The sequence below is a fragment of the Mastacembelus armatus genome, chromosome 6, assembly GCF_900324485.2.
Source record: "Mastacembelus armatus chromosome 6, fMasArm1.2, whole genome shotgun sequence".
Taxonomy (NCBI): domain Eukaryota; kingdom Metazoa; phylum Chordata; class Actinopteri; order Synbranchiformes; family Mastacembelidae; genus Mastacembelus; species Mastacembelus armatus.
In genome coordinates, this window is record NC_046638.1 from 13433728 (window position 1) to 13458940 (window position 25213).

Here is a 25213-nt window from a genome sequence, read left to right on the forward strand (position 1 = left end):
AGACAGAATTGTGGCAAGGCACAGATCTGGCCAAGGTTACAAAAGAATTTCTGCAGCACTCAAGGTTCCTAAGAGCACAGTGGCCTCCATAATCCTCAAATGGAAAAAGTTTGGGACGACCAGAACTCTTCCTAGACCTGGCTGTCCAGCCAAACTGAGCAATCGTGGGAGAAGAGCCTTGGTGAGAGAGGTAAAGAAGAACCCAAAGATCACTGTGGCTGAGCTCCAGAGATGCAGTAGGGAGATGGGAGAAAGTTCCACAAAGTCAACTATCACTGCAGCCCTCCACCAGTCGGGGCTTTATGGCAGAGTGGCCCGACGGAAGCCTCTCCTCAGTGCAAGACACATGAAAGCCTGCATAGAGTTTGCCAAAAAACACATGAAGGACTCCCAGACTATGAGAAATAAGATTCTCTGGTCTGATGAGACCAAGATTGAACTTTTCGGCGTTAATTCTAAGCGGTATGTGTGGAGAAAACCAGGCACTGCTCATCACCTGCCCAATACAATCCCTACAGTGAAACATGGTGGTGGGAGCATCATGTTGTGGGGGTGTTTTTCAGCTGCAGGGACAGGACGACTGGTTGCAATTGAAGGAAGGATGAATTCGGCCGAGTACAGAGATATCCTGGAAGAAAACCTCTTCCAGAGTGCTCAGGACCTCAGACTGGGCCGAAGGTTCACCTTTCAACAGGACAATGACCCTAAGCACACAGCTAAAATAACAAAGGAGTGGCTTCGGAACAACTCTGTGACCGTTCTTGACTGGCCCAGCCAGAGCCCTGACCTAAACCCAATTGAGCATCTCTGGAGAGACCTGAAAATGGCTGTCCACCAACGTTCACCATCCAACCTGACAGAACTGGAGAGGATCTACAAGGAAGAATGGCAGAGGATCCCCAAATCCAGGTGTGAAAAACTTGTTGCATCATTCCCAAGAAGACTCATGGCTGTACTAGCTCAAAAGGGTGCTTCTACTCAATACTGAGCACAGGGTCTGAATACTTATGACCATGTGATATTTCAGTTTTTCTTTTTCAATAATTTTGCACAAATTTCTACATTTCTGTTTTTTTCTGTCAAGATGGGGTGCTGAGTGTACATTAATGAGAAATAAAATGAACTTTTTTGATTTTGGCAAATGGCTGCAATGACACAAAGAGTGAAATATTTAAAGGGGTCTGAATACTTTCCGTACCCACTGTATATTCTAATTTTCTGAGATTCTGAATTTTGGGTTTTCATTAGCTGTAAGTTATCCATCCATCCATCCATCCATCATCTATACTCGCTTATTCCTTAACCAGGGTCACAGGGATCTGCTGGAGCCTATCCCAGCTCTCTTTTAGGTGAAAGGCAGGGGTACACCCTGGACAGGTCACCAGTCCATCACAGGGCCACATATAGACACACAAAGACAAACAACCTCACACACTCACACTCACTCCTATGGCCAATTGTTAGAGTCACCAATCAACCTGACATACATTGTTTTTTGACTGTCGGAGGAAACAGGAGTACTTGGAGAAAACCCACGTAAGAACAGGGAGAACATGCAAACTCCACACAGAAATGCCGGGAGCTGTGAGTTATAATAATCAATATTAAAAGGCACAGAAACTTGAAATATATCAGTCTGTGTGCAATTAATCTATATAATATATGAGTTTCCCTTTTTGAATTGAATTACTGAAATAAATCAACTTTTTGATGATATTCCAATTTATTGAGCTGCACCTGTACGTTTCTGTGGAGAGAGATTCTCTGAGATCTGTAATAGTGACATCCCCATTGTCTTCTTCATCCAGTTCAGAATCAGACTCCAAATGCATAAGCTGATACATTTTAAATGCCACTGCCAAATTTATCACAGTAGCTACATTTTTGCCAGGCAGTCCATAAGATGAATGAATCTGTGTCACGCTTCAGCAATATATGGTTCTGGACCCAAGTTTGCAGACAAAAGACTTATTAAAAATAGCACAGTCACAGAGGGATTACAAGGAAACCAGCTTACATATGATGTAATGTTAGATCTCCGGAAGGACGCTTAGTAGTGAAGGTAATGTTCAGAACAGAGGAGAGTCTGATCCAAGATGCATGCAAGGAAACAAGTGGTTGCAACGATCCTGAGGCCAGGAGTATTGGGTGCATAACCCTGAAGACACACAAGGGTCAGGTGAGTGTAGTGCTGTAGAAGAAAACAACAAGAACTAGGATTTAGCAAAGAGATTGCTAGATGATTGCTACCATCCCAGGCTGAAGTACGATCTGGCACTGAGAAACAGGTGCGTCTCATTATCCAGTAGTCACGTAGTCTATGCAGGAACACATATACACAGAGAGAGCGAGAGAGCGAGAGAGAGAGAGAGCGAGAGAGAGGTGGAGAGAAAGGGGAGAAGAAAAGGAAATCCCAGGCTGCAGAGCCTAACTCTACATGCTATGATGGCCTTGCTGCTCTCCAGAGTGCAACTGTTGAGGGAATATTTACACCCACATACATCCAAATGTCACAGCTTCACAGAACTCCTTACCAACCACTCAGCATATGCTTGATGTTTTCGACCACCACAGAATGAAATCAACCTAAACATGTAGTCACACTCTCCTCTATGAGTATTGGAGTGAGTTTAGGCATAATTCATAGGCATCCACCATTAGTGATTGTTCTGTGACTACTGTAAAGTAGACCATAGACATTTATAGTAAGCATTTGTTGTGGTTGTAACACAGTTGAAGTGTATTTAGTACCTGCTAGAGAATTTTAGTTATATGTTTTAGCCACAACACATAGCTAATGTATGCCTGTCCTTTATTTTTTAATTTCACCCTTTGTATAGTCAGTAACCCTGTGGACTTGCACCTCATATCTTAAGAGTTGTGGTTGAAGAAATGATATTTAGTAATGCCCTATTACTATTACTTATCACTCCCAGAATACTTTTTTATTTCTTTAATTTATTTTGATTTTATTCTTTTTTTTTTATTAAGAGAAGGAACACTCTGAAGCAGAATACTGTTCGCTCATTGGAGCATAAGTAGAGCAAATAGAGATCGAAGCCTACAGTGTGCAAGAAAACCCTTTGAAGATCAGACCAGTCTGCTGTCTTGCAGTTTTTTAGAGACATTAACACGTCTTGTTTTTAGCAGCAACATGAAAAATAAATCATTACATAATAAAAATTGATTGAAGTGGGTTTTTCAACAATGGGATTAAAACAGAACACTTGTGAAGTTTTGGTAATTTCAGAAAATTGCATGTATTCAGCTTTTTCTTGTGACTATCATTCACTTAGGCCAGAAAGGCGTCTCCTTTTATTGACACTTCTGAGCTCTTGACGTCAGGTGTCAGCAGGTAGAAAACATAACCAGTTCACTGACATGAGCAAAACATGTTTTCATGCTGTTAACAGCTGGAGACTCCTGAAAGCAGAATACACAAAGTAAGTCCTTTCAGCAGGTTGGAGTACAGCTGCACACACTCAGTGTAACACCTTGGCCTCAGGTCAATTTTGATCCAAACGGCAAAACAGCTCTCACTTGAAGTGTGCTGCAGGAGAAATGGCAGCAAATATGCAGGTAACAATAATACAGTCTGAAGTTTATGTCTGTGAAGATTCTCAGTCCAGTTGCCATGACTCAACCTCTAGATAGTCTGACGTTTACAGTGTACACACATATGAAGATAAACAAATGGGGAAAGGAGAAACTGAGCAAGGTAATACAAAGATGTGGAGCTCTTGGCACAGCAAGACTTTCTTGAGTTTAGTTAAGACTGATGGGTTTGGCTGCCTGAACCACCACCTTATCGTGATGAGGTTTGAGTGCCCGAATGATCCTAGGAGTTATGTTGCCTGGGGCTATATGCCCCTGACAGGGTCTCCCAAGGCAAACAGGTCCTAGGTGACGGACCAGACCAAGAGCAGTTCAAACACCCCTTATGAAAAGAACAGCAAGGTCTGTGACGTCACCTGGTACAGCGAAGCCGGGGCCCCACCCTGGAGCCAGGCCTGGGGTTGGGACCCATTGGCGAACGCCTGGTGGCTGGGTCTTCCCCCATGGAGCCCAGCCGGGCAAAGCCCAAAAGAGTGGCGTGGGGCCAGGGAGGCTGGGGACATCGAGTCTGAATGGACTATGTTTTCCACCTCCATTGTCGACGCAGTGGCTAGGAGCTGTGGCCATAAGGTCTCGGGTACCTGTCGTGGTGGCAATCCCCGAACCCGGTGGTGGACACCGGAGGCAAGGGATGCCGTCAAGCTGAAGAAGAAATCCTACTGAGCTTGGTTGGCTTGTGGGACTCCTGAGGCAGCTGATGGGTCCCACCTGGCCAAGCGTGCTGCAGCCCATGCGGTAACCGAGGCAAAAACTTGGGTATGGGAGGAGTTTGGTGCGGCCATGGAGAAGGACTAGAACTGTAGGACTGGAGGACTGTAAATATTGGTATTTACAGTAACCTCTGTTTGCATGCTTTCACACTAGGATATATCTATTGTATGTTTGAACTAATTAGTAAGTGAAATACTACCATTATTGTTGACTTTCACTAGTATATACTCTGTCTCACGCAAATAAATAGACATAAACAATCCCTGTATTAGTTTGAACAGTTGCAGCACCCCTACTCCTATCCAAACCAGACGTTACATTTAGTTATGCAACTAACGCCTTGCTTGTTACATCTCATATGAAAAAAATGATATTTTATATTAGTTCACGTCAATAACTGAAGGGTTAAGCACAGGTTTAGAAAATCATGTATAAATATGCATCACATTATTTCTTCTGTGTGCAACTCAAATGTACTAGTGTTTTGTATGCACATTGCCACTCATTGAAGCAGCCTTGGAGCTCTGAATGGGTACATCTCCTTACAGGTACATATGTACAGCATGTTAAAAGGAAAGAGGATGATTCATTCAGGCTTTCTTGTAGAGCCACTATTAAACAGAAATGGCACACAGGAATTTTTCTATTGAAAGGAAGTGATTTACAATTGACTACGCATCAGCAATGGTGAGTCAAGCCCCTTTAGAAGTCAAGGACTTCCAGTCAGATATTTGATGAGAGTTCTGCGTAGGTATTCACATGAACCCGATGAATGAAGTCAGAAGAAGTAGAGTCACACTCTTCACCAGTGTCTCAGAACTTTTTTTATTTCCCATGCATAGTTTGACAAGAGTGTAGTGGAACTAAAATCAAATTAAAAAATATGGAAATAAAAGGTTTGCATTCACTGTGATTTTCTCCATTGTGGATGTCTGGAAAAAATAATTAACAAAACATTTACAACTACAAAAAGTTTCATGTGAGGGTTAAATTTCAGAATCCTTCAAGGCAGAACAAAGTCCTTCAAGGTAGCCCAATGATCCATTTTGGATGGGGAAAAGTGCTGTATAACATAAATACATTACAAAAAAGTCATAAACTAAAACATTCAGCACATTTTTATACAAGACAGTGCAATAAGATGGGGTAAGTTCAAAAGATGTTTCCAGCACTCTCAAATTGTGGCTAGTAGCAAAGCCTCTGTGCCTCTTTCCCCTTCCTTTAAGAACAAAGAGATAGACCTGCATAACTGTAAACACTTAGTAATAAGATGTGTCTGGTACAGCACTGCTCCAAACCACAGCAGAGCAGAAAATGAGAAATTTTAAATTATATTAGGAAATCCTCAATTTTTACAATTTGTTTCCAACTTTGGGAAGAGACAAAAGGGGCCATCAACTAATGTGTTAGAAGATTACATGAAAAATAAGGACAGGATAAGTTAAAAATGAACAGAAGGTTCCTTTGTTAAAATGGTGTTATTACTTGAGCTTTTCCATCTTTGAATGTTTGATAGAGACTGCAGAGGTTAATACTTGTGTACATATCCTCAGCATTTTAGGCAAAGAAGAACTGAAAGTACCTGAAAAGTATGAAATCCCCCATGCTCAGTCAGTATTTTTATGGATCTGACCTTTAGTTATAGGCAAAGTTAGTGACCACTGCTAACAAGAGGCGTGAAGACTTTGATTTGGGGCTGTTAATGCTACTACTTGATAAACAGTGGCCCTGCTCTGTCTTGTGTTTGCAGGTCTATAGTTAGACTGACATTAGCATTTTATCAAAAATATCTCCTGATCCGTGCTCCATTGTCACCCAGAAGACCAAAAGAAATCCTAAGGGGTGATTGGCCTTAGAACTTCCACTTCAACTTTCACACCTGAAATCACACCTGAGCCTTTGTGGTGTATCATGACAGGCCAAAAGCTATTTTCGAGGCTCTTGCGACCTTTCGAGGACAATGCTTTTTGAATTTCTGGGAGGAAAATGATCCTATTTGTACCGAATTCGGCAATAGTGCAATATGGCCTATTGGCGGTTTGAATTCGAAATGAAGCCTGGGCCTTAAAGAAACTTATCTTATACTAGTTCAACACCAATATTGAAAAAAAAAAAAAAAAAAGTATTTCACAGTTGTAGCTAACACTGTATTGCAACTGCAGCAGCAGCATGGGGAAATGCATTGTAAACTCTGCGTGTATGTGATTATGTGTGAGAGCACAGACTCTCTATCACACACCATGGCCCACAATAAGTGGTTATTACATGTGCTTATTCTACTGTGTGAGGTGTCATACTCTGACTGTTCCCTGCTATGCCTTCATTGCCGGACAAAAACACAATCAATTAAAGAAAAAAACAAAACAAAACAAAAAAAAACATCTTTATAGCATGTGTATTAGACAGAGCACTGATGTGTTTTTTTGTATCCCTTGGTGTAAATCTGAAACAGCAGTTAGCAGAAAATAATATAAAGCTGTTTGTATTGTGTCATGTGTCATGCTTTTGATACAGAGGTTGGTAAATAAAGAAAGACTTTTTCTATTTTGCTTTAGCTAAAACCTGGGAGGCTACATCATTCTCACCTAAGTATAAATGCAACAGTAAGAGTGCCGTTAAACCTTCTGATGTGAAAAGCTGTAAGTGAGGAAGATGTTCTGATCTAATCATGCTGCTAATCAGCAAGGTACAAGGATAAAAATAAACACTGCGCTGCTTTTCAAATCTCACCATGAATTAAAGACTACATGAACAGAACCAAAATGCTAATGTGATAACAAAGTTCAGTGTGATCCCAGTGATTACTGTGAGAAGATATTACATATATACATTTAGAAAATACAATTCAACACACCCAGATCCAAACAGTTGCTTCCAACAGTATGAAAAATATACAAATAAAAAATACAAATACTCTAGGTAGACACTAGGTAGGTAGTTTTCTGTTGGCATGAAATCAGTGAGGACTAAAAGATAAATATTTCACATTTTTCTCCTTTGCAGTTTAAAGAGAAAATAAAAATGTGTGTGTATAAAGAAAAAGAAAAACTGTCCATTTTGAAATATCCTTCAGTAATTAGTAACATTGTGATAACACGTCTGTTTTAGCTAAAAACTCTTAGCTTTTCTAGTAAGCCAAATAAACAAAGCCAGTGTTGAAACCAAAAAGCATTATAGAATTTTTTTGTCAGACATCATACAGTATGCACAGATAATAAAAACATTAATTAACAATGATCAAGTCTTTTCCACATAAGAGATGTAATTCCTCTGTTTCCATTTGGAACATCAAGAGTTCAGGAAAAGACTGGAGGTTAATCATAATCATATCAGTCAGGGATGCCCCCCACAGTCAGAATCTCATTACTTAAATTATAAACTCAGTTAAACAGAAACAGAAAACAGGTTGTTGACATAGATCTTTTAACATCCCATAAAGCAACATACTGTGAGGCCTGGAAGTGGTAAATATCGAATTGTGTACAAAAAAGATGAACGTGATCTGGGGTATGAGGGTGCACCAGTGTGTGCAGGTCTTACCTCTTAGTGTACTACTCACTTTGACCCATAGGAGGAGGAATATCAATTACTGTATATTAGTAACACCAAATTCTGCTTTGGAGCAGCTGGGCATCAGGCCCTGCCAAGTTAGTAACAGTCATTAATTTTCATTCATATCATGCCAGCTAAATGCCAGTTGGCACCCATGAGGAGGGACTGGCAGAGGACAAGGGACAGCTGAGCTTCTTGGAACTTAGTGAAGAAAAACCTCGACTCAGCAAGATAAAGGAGGGGAAAGAGGAAAAAGAGAATTATTCAGCTCACTTGACATGTTCAGCACTGTGGGAAGAGCAGTAGTATTTCTTATGAGCTATGAAAGTGGAGAGGCTACTGAACTTGATGTTGCACAGCCGACAGAAACGGGAGTTACCATTTTGGACAGAGGACACCACTGGTGTTTTAGGGTCAGGAATGGGGGCTAGCTGGGGTGTGGAGATGGGATGGGAGGCCGTGGCTGGGGCAACCTTATCTGGAAGGTGGGATGACCCCACTGTCTCCCTCAGGACCTCAGGCACAGGTGACAAAGTCAAAGAGAGTGCCCTTGGGGGAGACACAGGCAGAGGAGAGCTAGCCAAAGGTGATCCAACCCCAGCTGAAGGGCTGCCATTAACCAGTGGGGATACAGGTGAAGTTGTACCACTCCTGGACTGCCCATTGATGCTGTCTATGTTAACTCGGGATACCAGCCTAGTCTGGCTGTTTGGGGTTGTGGAGGTGGTTGCGGCAGCTCCATCTCTGGGACTAAGGCTGGGGCTGCGGCTTACTGCACTGCCTGGCTGGGGTAGGGTCTCCTGGGGTGGCTGAATAGTTACAACCAAGCCATGGGTAGTCTTGAAGTGCTCCATTATGTCACAGGTGATAGGCCTGTTAGGGCAGTAAGGACAGACCATCTGATGTGAACTGGTACCTACACCTTTAGCTCCAGCTCCTGGGTTTGTAGGAGGCGGAGATGTGGTATTAGAGGAAGATAAGGCAGAGGGGTGAGGACTGGGTGATGTGCCTTGGGTCTGGGCAACCCACTCAGCAGGAAGACCCTTGGCCTCCATAGGGTACAGAAGATCTGGGCGCTCCTGCTGAGACCTGCTTTTGGGAGAGGTAGAGGCTGATCTCTTGAGCCTATGAAGCTGTTCTAAGGTGTGGGGCTGGAGGGTGGTGGCAGGGCAATAGTAGGTTTTATGAGCCAGATAGTTCTCAATGCTGTTGAAACTGATACTGCAGGCGGTGCACTTGTGGTAATCTGTAAGAGGCAGGGCAGGGAGAATACTGCTACTGTTATGTCGTGGAGCATCTCTTATACGTGGCCTCTTGCTCAGGTCAATTGGGCCATCTCCTTCAGGACTGGAGCTGTCAGCCCCACTGGGAGAAACCTCTTGTTTCACTGCCAGGCCCAGGATGGAGGGAGATGGGGCAGAGGCAGTAACAGTAGCAGTAGCAGTAGCAGCAGTTGCAGCAGCAGCAGCAGCATTAGCTAAGGCTTCAGTTCTGGCCATGTGGATCTCATACATCTTCTTTCTTTTTCGTGTGCGAATGGGCTGGGGAAGGAAGGCTGCTGTGTTGGTTGCCTTTGCCGTGTGTATGGCTCGCTGATTGGTTGGGTCATGGCGTGATGCACAGTAGAAGCGTTTATGAACAGTGTAGTTATCATGACGGCTGAAACGAATGTTGCAGGCCTCACAGAAAGTTCTATTGGGATCGTCTTCGAGGTCCTCTGCAGAACCACTAGCAGGACTCTGGCTGCCTTCACTTGTTCTTCCTCCTCCACCGCCTCCTGCACTTGCACCTCCGCCTTCCCCTTCAGAAGAGGATGATATACCCTCTCTCCCCCCAGGAGCTTCTGTCTTTACTTCCACGACTCTTCTGGATTCTGCTGCTCCGCTCCCAGCTGTAGGGTCAGAGTCAGTAGGAGAGGCAGAGGGTGCTCTACTTGCTACTCCACCCTGAGGAGATGCAGATGAGCCTTGTGCCCCACAGGAAGGCACTATGGCTGGGGCTGCATCCCTTGTCGACCCAGAGCCTGAAGCTGAGGTTGCACCTTCTGCTTGGTGCCTACTGGAGCAATACAGCCTCTTATGTGCATAGAAGTTGTTGATGTTGTTAAAGGTGATATCACACTCAAAACAGGTTGCTCCTTTGTGAGGTGGAGTGGCTGTGGTTGTAGGTGCAGTCGGTCCAGAGGGAAAGAAGGCTGCAGGGTTGTTCTGAGGAACTGCCTGGCCCTGTTTCAGACGGCTGTGGACCATCTCTGACATTTTAGCCAGTATTTCTGAGGCCTGAGGCAAAATGGCTGCCTCAGGATTAAACATGTACTGAGGCAAGAACATTGCTCCTCCTTGAAGAACTGACCCTGTGCCTCCCAGATGGGCAGGGCTTGATCCAGGGGTGGGGCTAGTTGGTTCTGCCTTCACAGTAGTGGTGGCTGGACTCTTCGGAGAGTTTGATGCCTGACAGGATGATGGGGAAGGGTTCCCCTCCTTTGTCTTACTTTTTTCTTCTTGATCATCCTCCTCTCCAACATCCTCCTCCTCCTCTTCATCCTCCTTAATCTCAACTTGCTGCTCTTCTTTCTCCGAGTCTGAATGAGGTTCCTCTTTGATCTTTAGGTCAGTGACTGAGGCATCTTGAGGACTGTAGTCTCGAGGTGTGGCTGAGCCGCCATTTGCACCTGGGCTGGATGAGTCTGGTTTAGGGACACAGGCAAGAGGCTCACTCTCCTGTGAAGATGGTTGGAGCTGGGGGTGGTCAATTAATGATGGGGTAATTTGGCGAGGGGTAGGGCTCCTTTCAGACGGAACCCGGACCTCTAGATGGGTCCGTACATGCTGCTGAAGTTGAGAAGGGGAGTCAGAGTTGTGGCCACACACTTGACACTTCAGCACCACACCAGTGTCTCCTGGACTAAGACCTGGCAAAGAGAGTCAAAATTAATGAACCGGAACAGAAGATTATATTTGAATGAATTTAGAATGGGCAAGTTTCAGAGCAATATGCCTGGTCCAGATTAAAGTTCTAAAAATGGGAATGAGACTTGATAAACAAACCTGAATACCAACTCATTAGAGTAGCAATTCATTTGATTTTGAAAATCAGTTTTCACAATGAAGGTAAGACTTACCAGTGGACAGGGGGAGTTTGGGAAGACCTGGTCCTGGGGAGTAAACCTCACTGCGAGATCCAGGCTGGCACACCATATGGCTGGTAACCAAATGGCTGTAAAGGATATCCCTTGTGGTGGATACGAAGCCACAGCCATGACACACCCCGTTCAGTGTGTCTGTGTGGACCTTAAGATGGCGTTCACAATTTGCTTTAGTTGTGAAGGCTGACAGACAGATAAGACAAACAAATGGACGTTCACCTGTGGAAGGACAAAGAGGGGAAATGAGTGAGATCTAGCAGGAGACCAAATGAACTGGTTGATGAAGGCACATGGTCAACATTCTGACCTTTTGCCTGTTTGGTATACATATAAATCTTGCTCTTACCACTGTGTGTGCGCATGTGGATTTCCAGTGAGCTGGCACTGGGGCAGCTCTTGTTGCATTGTGGAAAGGGGCAGATCCGTTCATTAGGGTAGGAATCCTTGGGTTTGTCTTGAGGGGGGGATGATGCTGTGGCTGGCTGCTTCTGACGGCTGGCACAGTAGTACATAAGGTGGGCGTGCAGGTTCCTCTCACTGCGGTACCAGATTCCACAGTCCTTGCATGGGAAAATGTCCTCTGATACCCAGCAAAACATAAATTTACATTTAGTTGACTTAAAAGAAACATAACAAATCAGTTTTGGTTGAACTTGATGAAATGAACTACTGATTAATTATAGAGCTGTTTACACTTGTACTCAGCTGCTAAATTTGGATGTAATTAGTCTTATAAAGTATTCTAGGGTGTCATTGCACTGCAGTGGTTCCTGTTTGAAACTGGGCCTTTCTGTGTGAGTCTGTGTGACTTGCCAATGCCTGTGTAGGGTACTCTTGGTACTCTCTTCCCACAGTCCAAACATACCGTTTTTGGTTAGGTTAACCCTCAGGGGTTGACGAATATGCCGGTACGTTTTGTGGCATCTTCTCCTGATAACACCGAAACGAATGAGTCTGTTCAATGACTCTAGGCTACAAGATCCAGGTCTCCAAAGTCTTGTGAACCAATGTTCTGTATGTGTTTTATGGCCTTATTTCAGTGAGAAAATTTTTGTTTTTCACTAACCATGCATAAATGCTGTTTTCTCAAAAACACAATCATGTATAAACTTGCTGCTCACATATTATTGTAGCCCAGTTTGTGCTGATTACAGTGTTATCAGACTTTATCCATTAATATGTTTAAAGGCAACTGAAAAAAGCACAAATGTCAGGGCATGTCAAAACTTGTCCATGGCCCCAAAACACCCTTAAACCCCAGAGACTCTAAATTGCCTGTGGGCGTGAATTTATGTATGAGTGTTTGTCTCCATGTGTCAGCCCTGTGATAGACTGGTGATCTGTCCAGGGTGTAGCCCGCCTCTCGCTTAATGTCAGCTGTAAGTGGCTCCAGCCCTCCTGTGACCTTGGATGTGCCAGGATAAGTGGAATGATGAGCATATTCTAATTTTACTCTAAAGTTTTTTTTAGCTGTACACTCATTAGGAATAAATGAATATACTTAAAATGTACACGTATATAACAGAATAAATTTTTCAGAAGTCAGTCTACAGCTATAATAGAATGAGCAAGTGCTAACATACAAAAGTACACATACAAACACACATTCCACTGCAATGATTATCCAGGGCAATGGAGGTCAAAGATTATGCTATCATACAGGTTATCATGTAGAGTTATTTTGTATAGCATCCAATGATTTGTTGTAGTGTTGTCAGATTTCATAATATATAACAAATATGATAACAGTCACAATATACCTATGTATTTGTGTATCTGCTCAGCAGCCACAGACATCATCATAGCACATGGCCAATACTAAACCTCAAGAAGTAGAACTGACAGGGCTAAAAGAACTGTAGTGTCCTCTTGAGGCCATAGAGAACATTACATTTGTATATCATAAAGGCTCTCAGGTGCCATATTGTATTTCAATGATCAGAAAGGTATAAAGCCAAAACATACTGCATAAAAGACTAGAAGACTACTACTACTGTATTCAGTGCCTACTTTGTATCTCATATTTTTGTACATTCTGCATTTCTGCTATCTTGTTGGGGTTTCTAGTACATTTTATAGCACTAAATACCGTATAGATTATTTTAATCAAATACATTTGATCCTGATCCATAACTTTGTCACACAAACTACAAATATATACCCTGATCAGCCATGACATCATGACCACCGGCCTAATACTGTGTACACAGGAGTCAATGCAGCTTTAGGTTGGCACTTGTGTCACTCTGCAGCTCACTGTGCATCTTCTGTGAATCTGTTTGCTTTCATAGTTCCACTGTCAGGAGGAGAACACATTTGTCCACCATTTAGTGAAAAACATATGAAAAGGAGTGAAAACTGTTATCATGAGGACAAGTTAGAGATAATGTTTAAAAATAATTTCAACATTCTCCCCACTCTGGTTGCCCACTGACTGTTTCTCTTCATAGAGACCAATGTAAATTATTTCAAACATTGCAACTAAGATTCAAACAAAATGGGATTTTTTTTTTAAAGTATAAATGAAATTTGAAAGTTTAATCGACAGTAGGTTAACCTCATCATCAATGAACCTTGGACACCCATGACCCTGTCTGTTCACATTGTTTGTCCATCCCTAGACAACTTTTGGTTGGTACTAACCACTGCAGACTGGGAACACCCAACAAGATCAGTAGTTTGGGAGATGGTCTTACCCAGTCATCTAGCACCACACTTTGGCCCCTATCAGAGCCACTAAGATCCTTACATTTGCCTGTTTTTCCTGCTTCCAACACATTAACTTTGAGGACTTAATGTTCACCTGCTGCTTAATATACCCAACATGCTGGAAGGTGTCACAGTAACGAGATAATCAGTGTTACTCACTGTATCTGTCAGTGGTCATACTGTTATGGCTGATTGGTGTATACTTTACAGTAGAAACAAAGAAGCAGCTACTTAGAACAAATAAAAATAATTAATGTTTAAAATACAACACTCACTATTGACAACAGCAGTAGCCAGGATGGAGGCCATTCCTGCTTGCTGTGGGAGGAGCTGGATATCTGAGCGCAGCGCCGACGGGTACAGTGGCTCTTCCTTCACCATGGGCTGTTTCTGTGTGACAAGGCTGAGTGGAGGAGAGAGCTGGGGCAGTGGGGAGGAGGAGCCTACAAGTAGTGAAAGGGAAGCCAGGAGCCTTTGACCAGGAGCAAGATCTCTGGTCACCTTACAGAACAGCTCATCACCTGGAAGCACACAGACTAAGGTCACAACTGGGCAATGGCAAAGAAAGAAAAACTTTATTCTTGCCCAAGTATAATAAAATTGTTATCTCTAGTTTTGAAAGACATGAAGAGACTCATTTTTTTAATTTTTATGCTAGTTTTAAGTATTCTAAATTCTATCTACTTGCAACGCTCTACAGGATAAGAGGAATAGCTAATGGATGAATTGATTGATTGATTGAAATTGAATCTATTTCTGGTGTGGTAGTTGATTAGAGATCAGAGACAGTATGGACTCGTCATAGCAGGAAACAATTTTGTAGCTAATCAGCTTAATTGTTACTCTATTCAGATGTTCCATATGTCCACAATAGCAAAACCCTTAAGATTCAGGTGAATACGTAAGGTGCTTTTTAAATTTCACATAAAAACTAAACAAAAAAACTCACCTTGGGTGTAGATGATACAGTTGGCAGTTGAGGGGTCAGAGGTCAGAGGGAGGTGACTAACCCAACAATCTGGATCTTCACACACCAGAGTCAACCTGGGGTTCTGCATACAAACGCACACGGAGAAAGAAAGAGATGAAGATGGAAGCATTTCATTAAAAGGTCTTGCTGATGAAGGTCTTCTGCTTAATTTATGAGTCACAAAATCTTCCGCTTCCACCTTCTCAAATGTAATGATCCGCTGTTTTTCTCCCCAATATATCATTCAAAAATGATAAAGCATAAAAACTACAATGGCCTTTTTTATACAATTTCATGATAATAAAAAACAAGATCAACCTTTTCAAACTCACCCCTGCCCATGAATGTGAATTATTATTACCAAGACATTGAAAATTACCACAGCCCTCAAAAATCAAATTTAATGTCATAGGTCTTTTAATGTTCATAGTGCTAACAATTTGTGAAATATCTACATACATCCCACAGCTGGACATTTTACACTGTCACTCTCCTTAACTATTATCCCACGGGTTTACATGTTGCTGTCATCCCACTATTTACATTTATTTCCAACATTTTTTATGCAAAACAAATCAGGTTAATATAGAGAACTGCTCATTTCAATGTCATGTTCAGTGTCATTTTTATTCTTAAACTGGGCTCCTTCACAGCATGCAGACCATGAGATAATCACAAATATCCAAGCATTAACTGCTGTCAATTGGGAATACACAGCCACATGATACTGTCCAGTGTGTGGCCAGTGGTAAACACCCATTTATAAAAAGACTGCCAACAAGCAGAGGATGATTACAACCCAAGAAGGAAATGAGGAAATGAGGGAAGCATGGGCTGAACAAAGCCTCAAAGAAAATAAAAGGAGAAAAAAGAAGAAAGACAAAAGAGGAAAAGAGGAACAAAAGAGGAAGAGAGACCCCGGGAGAGAGTGAGAGAAGAAAATGAAGAGAAAGAAGATCTGATGAGGTCGGCAGGCTGCTATTCAGACAGCTGCCATAATAAGATCCACAGTGGATACACTGGACAAAGAGCGTCAACGTCCAGTGTCTGTAGGTATGAGACTGAGTAAAGCCGGAGACAAGAACACATAAAACAGAGATAAACACACAAAAATGTACACACATTATCCCATCCATCACACACAAACACACAGTACCACTCTGCTACAGTCATGTCAGTTGGTTGTAGCTGAAACACTAATTTCAATTAATGTCAACATCTTGTTATTCTCAAAAATCACCATTAGAAAGTATCTTGTCCAGTAATGACAGTACACTGTGTCAGTGAAACATACATTGTGGTATGTGGATGGTAAGTAATTCTAGGAGTGCAATGAACACAGGGGAACATACTTTGCTCTATAAAGCTGACTTCACATTGTGTCAGCATAAAGAACTAGCAAACCCGATACATATGTTCATCACACACACTGGCCTGTATTTGGCCTACAAAATAAGAGTTTTGAGAAACTTGCATTTTACCAGCCATTGATGGCAATGGCAGTAAAAGTGTTTGTGCTTCTGTGTTTCTCACATTCAACATTTTAAAAAGAGAACACTTTTGACATCTTTGCATATTTTTTTCTATCATACTCTCTCCAACAGCAGTATCTCTCCAACGGTATTGTTCAGCAGACGTTTGATGAAGTACTGAGCACTCTCCACCAGGAGGCAGCATTCCCTTGGAACTGGATATGAGAGAGCTCACCTCAGAATGACAAATGGGACTCAACAGTATAAAGCCTAATACCAAAGCTGTTAATATAATGCTGGGGTTACCTTACATTTTTTGTTCGCTTAAATTTAAATTCAGAGGATTTTTCTGTCTAAAAGTATAATGTATTTCTCAGTTTTTAAGCAGTAAGTAAGCACACGTAAAACAACTATTTCTTTTCTGGAAACAAAATTCTTAGAATTAAATATTTTAAAAGACCATGTGTTTGCAGGTAAAGTCACTCAGAAATGGGGAAGAAATTTAATGAATTAAATAATCAAAAGTAATAAGACCTTATCAGCTTGAAATTGCAGAAAGTGCAGAGGTTTTAAGAAAAACACTCTAAAGGTGTTTTTAAGGCAGTTTAAATAAATATTTCTGAGGCTCTATGTCTGTTGTGTTTAGAGCTTCAATTTGAGAATAGGTTCCAGATGAAAGAGGAGCACACTGATCACTGAAACTGTCACACATTGCCTTGAATTTTTTTCAGAGATAAAATGCAACTGCCATACAAAACCTCTTCTCTTGTCTGATCAGTAATACTGATTAAATCCTGCACTGATATAGTTTATCAATAGTAAAGCTCTGAATGCTTACAGTCATTCCTAAGGAGTCTTTGCATTAATGTAGCAGATCTCACAAAAGTTCAGTGTATCTTAAGGACAGGATTGCTAATATTTCAAGTATATTAACAAGGATGGAGCACCAGTGCTTTTCACTGGTGCAGTAGCAAACATATGATAATGTTTGGTTAATTGTGTGAGAAGGATTCAGAGCTTTTAAGATGAACCTCTGCTATCAGTTGAATTTCTGTATAGCCTTAGTTGGCTGCAGAGTTGAAATATATCTAAAAACTTATGCAATTCAAGGATGTATGTTACAAAAATTGACATGTAAACATCATGGGTTTCCAGCAACTAGATTATTTCTAAACACCAAAAATGTCTACATATACTGTATTATGATATTGTGGAAACAAAGTTTCTACACAAATGCTGTACGCATGAGTTTTTAAATATCTTCTAAAGCTAATCATTCATCAAATTTTAATTCCCCTGTTCTTGCTTTCTGTTACAGTATTTCTTTTGTGCGTCATCAATGCTGCTGTATTTAAAGACAGGCTTGGACTTCTGAATTCACAATATGGGGATCTCTTTCTGGTTTTCTGGGAGGAAAACTAACCCGTTGAAAGTATGATCCCAGGGAAAGCCAGTGAGAGTTCAGAACAGGAAGTGTGTTTCATTTCAAACTGGAGCATTTCGTGTTTTTGTCCAGAAGAGCATTACCTAGACTGATAAACTTTTTCACACCACATGTATCTGACCACAGTTCTATCCACTGGTAATAAACTGGCAAAATTATGGTTCTCCTAGCAGTCAGTTCTTCCCTAAATGCCTTAGGGAATTATATTACACACAGGGAGACTACGTGCAACTCTTTGTGTTCATTTTATTAAAGGAAAATGTTTAGCATAATTTTATTTGCATCTGCACAGGTGCACAAGAATAAGTGTGTGCTGTATGTGCACTGCAGTGCTGCAGCTCATTAGAATATTTTGGTTTGGGTCAAAGGTTGTATTTAATGTCCTATAGACAGCCATTGGTTCCTATTCACTTCGTCACATTATAAAAATCTATTAGTAAACTCTTTAATAGTACTTAACAGTCAGAGGTGAAAGTCGAAATACCTGAAGAAGATGGACATTGCCTGTGGGACAACTTGGAACAACAGTGAGAAGACAGGAGTGTAGGACAGAAGGAAGGAAGCCTCTCAGTCTGTTGTACGTTGAAGATTGAGGCAGAGCATATTGTATTTCATGGGTAACTAGCGCTGATGTGGAGATATGGCTGCTTTTGTTTTAATTTGTAACCCAATGCTGGAGCCGTCTGAGCTCTAAGTACTGCTAATTTGTTTCAGACTAATTCATCATGGCCACGGCTTTGGAATTCACTATGATAGGGCAATGGGGAGACACACAAGTGGAAAACACACACAGACACACACACCCACACACAAAACCAAGAGAAAAAGAAACATATTAATAACAGTCTCACTTTTCTCAAATTCCAAAATATTAAAGAACTATTTCTAAATCATCATGAGTGTGATATCCCATTGTTTCTTATGTCAGAATTAAGAATACTATTAATAAAAGTCAGTATTTATAAAGTCAAATTTCCCTCTGACCACAGCAACATCAAACATTTTTATTAATGGTAAAGTTAAATCCTTACTGTCCTCAAGGACAAAAAAAAAACATAATATACAATATTCCATTGTATTATTATTAATCCATCATTTTGTAAGGTCACAGATGCTGTAAAAAAAAAAATAAATAAATAAATCACACATATTTTCCCTTTACTTTCCTATCTGATGTCTGACCAGAGAAAACCTCATTGAATGACAGGGCATATAAGTGACTTTTGGTATTTCTATCCTACAGTGACTGATTTCTAGGGGAAATGTTATATTCAAAGCAATTTTAAGATCTAATTTCACTCCAAAAATAATTTGAATCCCATATTGACCCATTCATAAACAAACATCGTTCAGTAGAAAGTGACCCTGAAGCCAAGTGTAGCTTGGGATCACATGTGAAGAAAGGAACTCTGAAGGACAGAAGAAAAATATTTTTATTTAGGGGGGCCTGCCTGTGGACTCATTGGGATTCAGGAAACACAGCAGGAACTACAGTAGCATGCAAATACATGAGCCTGCACACAGAGGCTGTGTGTGTTAAAACTCTGAGATCATTTGGAAATCTATCAGTCAATCAAACTGTTTGTCCACCACATGATGGCAGCTGAATTTAAAGGAGATGCTGCTAGATTTATCATTAGAAGGCAAAAGCCAAGGATTTAACTCATAAAACTAAATCCTTACATAAGTACAAACTGCAATAGCAGATAATCTACAATGTCAACCTGCAACAAGGAAAACATGCTATTTTCCACACGTAACACACCACACAGCTTCACAAGATAATGAGAATCAAAGGGATACAGGGCCAGATCAGACTTTCAGTGTGTGTGTGTGTGTGTGTGTGTGTAATTAACCAGGCCAGTAGAGAATGCAAATGCCAGATGATTTGGTGAGTTAAGGAAAACGGAGAGGCCACTGGATGGTATCAAAATCCTATTCACTTTTCCTGGTCTGGCGCCAATCTCATTGAATCAAGTGGAAAACAGTCACCGAAGAACATGTGTGGACACACAAAGAGTCAACCTGGGGTGTTCTGACAGGTTTTTGGAGCAGCCAAATAGAGGATTCTATCAAAAGTAAGTAATACTTTAAATGTGAGAATGAACCACATACATAAAAAAGTCAGGCTCAGGCCACTGCTGACATTCATGCAATTACACCCAACCATTTCTGTCCACAGCATATTCATTGTTCAAATCATTGCTTCTAATCATGAAAGATTTACTGTAAGTGTTTCTTTCATTTAAAGAGTTCCTATTGGATTTATTCTGTCTGCTGTCAGGTTTAGAAACTCCACAGGCACCTAGATCAGGTTTTTGCATACCTTAAAGTCTGATAGGTGTGCCAGATTAATAACACTGACTGTTCATTTAATTACAGCGTACAGGTAAAGTACCATATTTTCTGGACTATAGGTTACACCAGAATATTAAATGCTTTTAGCAAAAACACTGTGTGTTCAGTCCCCCTCTTCTCACGGGTTGCCTGGATGCAAACACTTACTCCAAACTTTGTTTCAGCTACACATTTTATTATGTGCACTTTGAAGTCTGCGGTATAGCTCTTTATTTTTCACTTGTATTACACTAGGAGTTACAGTTCAGCTTGAGCATAAATGTTTTTAATTTTTCAGCCGTACAATATTATCTTCAATTGAGTCTCAAGTGCCATCTAACGCTAGCCACTACTCAGAAAATGACAGTAAATTAACACATTTAAGTTGCTTCGCTTCATAAGTCACACTACAAGCCAGAGAACAAAAAAAAAAAAAAAAAAAAAAAAAGAAACTTATAAAATCTTCTTGGCTCTTTCTAGATAATAGAAAACATGTAACAACATTCAGGGGAACTCAACTTGATGTTGTTCTGCAAAACAAAATGTCAAACCTTGTGTCTTAATACTGTCCTATAATTGTGATAATGATTTGCTCATGTGACTGGTGATCTGTCCAGGATGTTCACCTGCCATTCACCCAAAGAGTTCTGGGTTAGGCTCCAGCAGATCCCTGTGGCCCTAAATAATAATATGCAGGTATAGATAGTGGATGGAAGGATGGATTTGCGCATGTGAAATTGTATAATTTGTCAAATGCTAATAACCTCCCAATTCTTTCACTAGACTGTTTTAATAGACACACTCAACTGGAAGGGGTGTTGCTCTGTCTGCTCTCATTGAGTGAACAAAACATAAAAAAAACCTAAATGTCATTTCATAATGGATGGTTCCTGAGCTGCAACATGAAAATGTATTCATGTGTCATGTATCATGAATGTATTACAAGAAGAGTCTAAGAATGACCATTGTTGGGAGGCTACAAGTGTGAAAGTGAAAAAAAAAGAGGGAGGACAACAACATGGGAATTTTTTATACTTCTGAACTCTCACACCCCTGTCATTTCGTAGCACCAAGGTCAACTAAAGATCATTAAATCCACATACATGCAGGTGCATAAACTTCCAAGCACACCACTTTGTACACTGTCTTCCTCTTATATCTCTATGACTATCCACCTGGCCTTTCATCTATCAGTGGGATGTCAGGCCTCCCTAGCAGATCTCCATGTTGGTGGAGAGTGCTGCCTTAAGCCCCATCAGCCAGAAGAGAGTCTTTGAGCTAGAGTCTAAGCCCTTCGTCCAGACCCTGCTCCCCTCATGAATATTAACCAGTCCAGAGCCCAGCTTTAATCTGCCTGATCCCCACGCTGCTGCCGCCGAGACGATAGCGAATCTAATTATTTGGTCTGATATTAACCCCACGCTCCTGCTCCCACACCACACACACATACACAACCTGTCCTCACTATAGCTGCTGTAACATTCACAAATGTGTGTGTCAGTGCAAACACACACCAACTAAACTCCAGAGCGACCCTTTTAACAAAATCAGTTCAGACACACATACACATACACGTACACCTCTCCCCACCAGTCTCCCTTCACCTCCAGCACAGCCTGCGATGCCCTCTCCTTATCAGGCCCAAAAATGCCCTCCACCTACACCGATAAAACTTGAATGCAAATGATGCCAGGATGATTTCATTTCTTCATTTTCTTCCTCCATTCCCTCATTCAGTACCAGAATGGCTCCTTACTCAACCTCTCTATCACCCTCTCTCTCCATCACTCTCTTGGGAGGCAAACAGTGGTGATGATGATGGTGACTGCAAGGGCGAGAACTTTAACTTGAACTGACCACATTTTACATTGAGATTTGTCTGTACATGGTGGATGAGTGGTTGGCACTGTTGCCTCACAGCAAGAAGGTTGTGGGTTTGCAACCTGGCCTTTCTGTGTGGAGTTTGCATGTTCTCCCCGCGCTAGGTTTACTCCGGGTAATCTGGTTTCCTCCCACAGTCCAAAAACATGTATGTCAGGTTGATTGGTGACTCTAAATTGTCCATAGGAGTGAGTGTGTGAGGTTGTTTGTCTTTGTGTGTCTATATATGGCCCTGTGATGGACTGGTGACCTGTCCAGGGTGTACCCCTGCCTTCTACCTGAAAGAGAGCTGGGATAGGCTCCAACAGATCCCTGTGATCCTGGTTAAGGGTCATGGGGAAATGGATGGAAAATGGATGGATTTGTCTCTACAGCTGTCACCGATCACAGTTTTACTGTTACCACTGGGGGAATGTTTGTATATGCAAATCATTACTGGCACATCTAACCCATCTATGTCTCAGTGGTGTATACTGTTTCATGATGGTCTAATACGGTTTACACTGCTCTATAATGATCTGAGCAGAACAATCTTAAGATGTGCCAACATGTAAAACATGCACATCAGGAGGAAAGCTGGATTGATAAAACTGTTTAATTTTAACAAAAGCTACTACACTGGAGTACAAACCACATTAAACACAGTTTCTTTGTCAATGTCATAATATTTTAGTTTCCAGTTATCTTACTGAGTTCCACAACATGAGGTACACACATTTTAATTTTTGGAAAGGTTTTTTTCATCTCTCATGTAGGTTTGGCTTTATACCCCTAATCCTAAGACATGTTTCACAAATGTTACATGTTGTCTTATCACACGCAGCCATTGAAGAATGTTGTAAATAAAACAGTCTGAAATTGTTTTGAAACAAAAACTATTTGATTAAATTTAAATAATAAATCTGACTGGACATTAAATGTGAACTTTTAGTATTTGATAGCTTTTAGTACTCTGCTACAGATACAGCACACCCAGCACCAAGACAGTTGTTGTTAATATATTATTATATAAGAAAAAGTGCACTGAATGGGACATTAGACTTTTTAGGTAAGAATGTTTATTTTTAACATAATTCACACAAAACTGAAACTTACTGAACAAAACAAAATACATTTATGCCATCTTAATTTGTTCTGGTTCAAACTATCAAATTAAAATTAGTATTGTCAGACACACAACACACTATGCTCTCTCCTTACCCACTATTGTACTGGTAAAGCTGAGGGTGATCTATACCTTGTCATATTTTCTTGTATTCGAGTTGGTGAAGGCTCATCCTGTGTTGTAGCATTATATTAGCTAGGAGTCCTCTCACAAACTTGTCTATGTCATGTTATCTTACAGTAAAAGTTCTTGGTTTTTTAAGCATATGTCAGTAGGAACCTGTGTGTTTTGTGTTTCACTACTTGAGAACAAATAAAGGGACTGATTTTAGGTGGATTTTTGACTTCAGTACAGAGTTATCAGAGAGATACAGCTGCTAATTATTTACCAGAGTACACCAGTTGCAGTGGAGATAAGGAATTCACAATAAAAGTGACAGTTTGCAAGAGCTTTGAATAAGCTAATATCATCCAATATCATCAACCCTGTCAATGTGTCGATAGAGCTCTAGTCGGCTGACCACAAATTCAGTGGGGGAAATTTTTAATGAGTCATCTAGTCAGTACCAAGCAAATACACTGAGCGGTTTCATTTTCACACATAAGGATTACATGTGAGGCAGATTTTCTGTCACTGTATCTGTATGTAGTCTGAACATCTTTGGTGTTACAATAATGTTCAGACAAAAGCATCGTGAAGCACCTTGGTATTTGAAAAATCGCAGCAAGCATTTTAGAGAATTTATAAAATTATAAAATAAACATTAAATTAATTAATAGATTATAAATCCAAAAAATATTAATACAATTGATACAATCAGCATTACCTAATGTTTCAAAGAGGTTTCATCTTGTAAAAAAATATATTTGTAATATTTGTACAGATTTTACATGTTCTCAAAAAATGTTTCTCTAAAAATCCTTTCTTACATTGTTTCAAATGTTTTGTGCTCTTCTAGCAATATATTTAATAACCCAGTCTACTGCTCTCCTGACCTTTTAAACCATCATTCATTCACTTCTCTCTCAAAATCATCCATTCATTTATCCAAACAACCCTTTTCCTCCCTTCTCCCCTTTCGCTGCATCTTGTGCAGTGTCTCATTCCTTTTGTACACCACTTTTTTTCTTTCTTAATCTACGATTCTCTTCCTCCCTCCAACTCTCATTCCTACCCTTCTCTCTGCGTGTCCCTCCTATCTCTCCTTCTTTTCTCTCCCTGTCTCTCGTTCTATCTCTCAGCTACAGGAAATGGTTCCTTCCCCGATCCAGGGGGTTGGAGGGTTGTACTCACTGTCCCAAACAAAGAGGTCACTGTGTGAATCCTCCAAAAATACAAAGAAGAAAAGGAAGGCAGATAAAAATCAGAAACCTACTCTCATCCGCCGCTCTCACACAAACACACATTTTTACTCCTACTGCACTCATGCAAAGCATTTTTTAACATTCAACAAAAACACAAGGTACTTTTTTGCACTGTGTATTCTGTTACATGGCTAAGGCTCAGCAGTAGTGTGAAAACTTTGTAGGCATGCTTATGCACATCCCCACATATCGTTGCACACCTCTAAGAAGAATTTTAGGGGGGAGGGGGATAGAGGGAGCCAGGTTTGATGAGCTGCATGCAAATTAGATGTAAAAATAAAAAACTGCGATACTTAAAACAGGGGCCGAGATAAGAGATTTGAAAATGAGGCACTCTTGGAAAGCAGGCTCCTGAACTGCCAGAGATGAGGCTCAGAGATAGAGAGGATAGAGGTTTTTTCTTCTCCTCTCTTACACCTCCTCTTCTTTCCTTCCTCCTCCACCCTGCAGAAGCGAGCACAGATGACAGGGAGATGCAGATACCAGCCAGTCATTGCCACTGACTGATGAACACCTCTTCCCTTTGTCTCCTTTAACCCTCCTCAGCCGTGTTTGCTTCACATCTCTCCCAGTTTTCTTTCCCTCTCCTTTGTCTTTTGTTCAATTCGATGTACCTTCCCTTCTTTTCTCTTCAGGTCTGTTTTCTTCCTCTTCCTCCCTGGGTAAGCTGGCTGCATTACTGTCTATCAGTATTTTATCTGATTTTTCACTCTCTTCTCTACAGCCATTCCTCTTCTCTTCCTCTTCAGAGTGATAGGCTCTTCTGTCCTGGCCAGATTGACAGACAGCTACTGTTTTGACATAGGTAAGTCACACAACAGGTGAAGGTAATGGTAGCCTATATGGAGCACACTGATTGAGTCACCATAGAAAAAAAATCTAGTAGTGAGCAAGGCAATGATACATGG

General features: G+C 41.0%; 1 protein-coding gene across 1 annotated transcript in view; it reads right to left on the bottom strand.

The window, feature by feature from the left end:
• Positions 1–5130: 5130 nt before the first annotated feature.
• Positions 5131–25213, bottom strand: part of zfpm1 (zinc finger protein, FOG family member 1) — a 109113-nt gene continuing 89030 nt past the window's right edge. Inside the window, exons 5-9 of the mRNA XM_026312416.2 lie at positions 14682–14784; positions 14008–14253; positions 11370–11603; positions 11000–11242; positions 5131–10789 (exon numbers count right to left, since the gene is read on the bottom strand). Of these exons, the coding sequence (XP_026168201.1) occupies positions 8148–10789; positions 11000–11242; positions 11370–11603; positions 14008–14253; positions 14682–14784 (3468 nt within the window). The 3' untranslated portion in view covers positions 5131–8147. The remainder of the gene's footprint in view (positions 10790–10999; positions 11243–11369; positions 11604–14007; positions 14254–14681; positions 14785–25213) is intronic.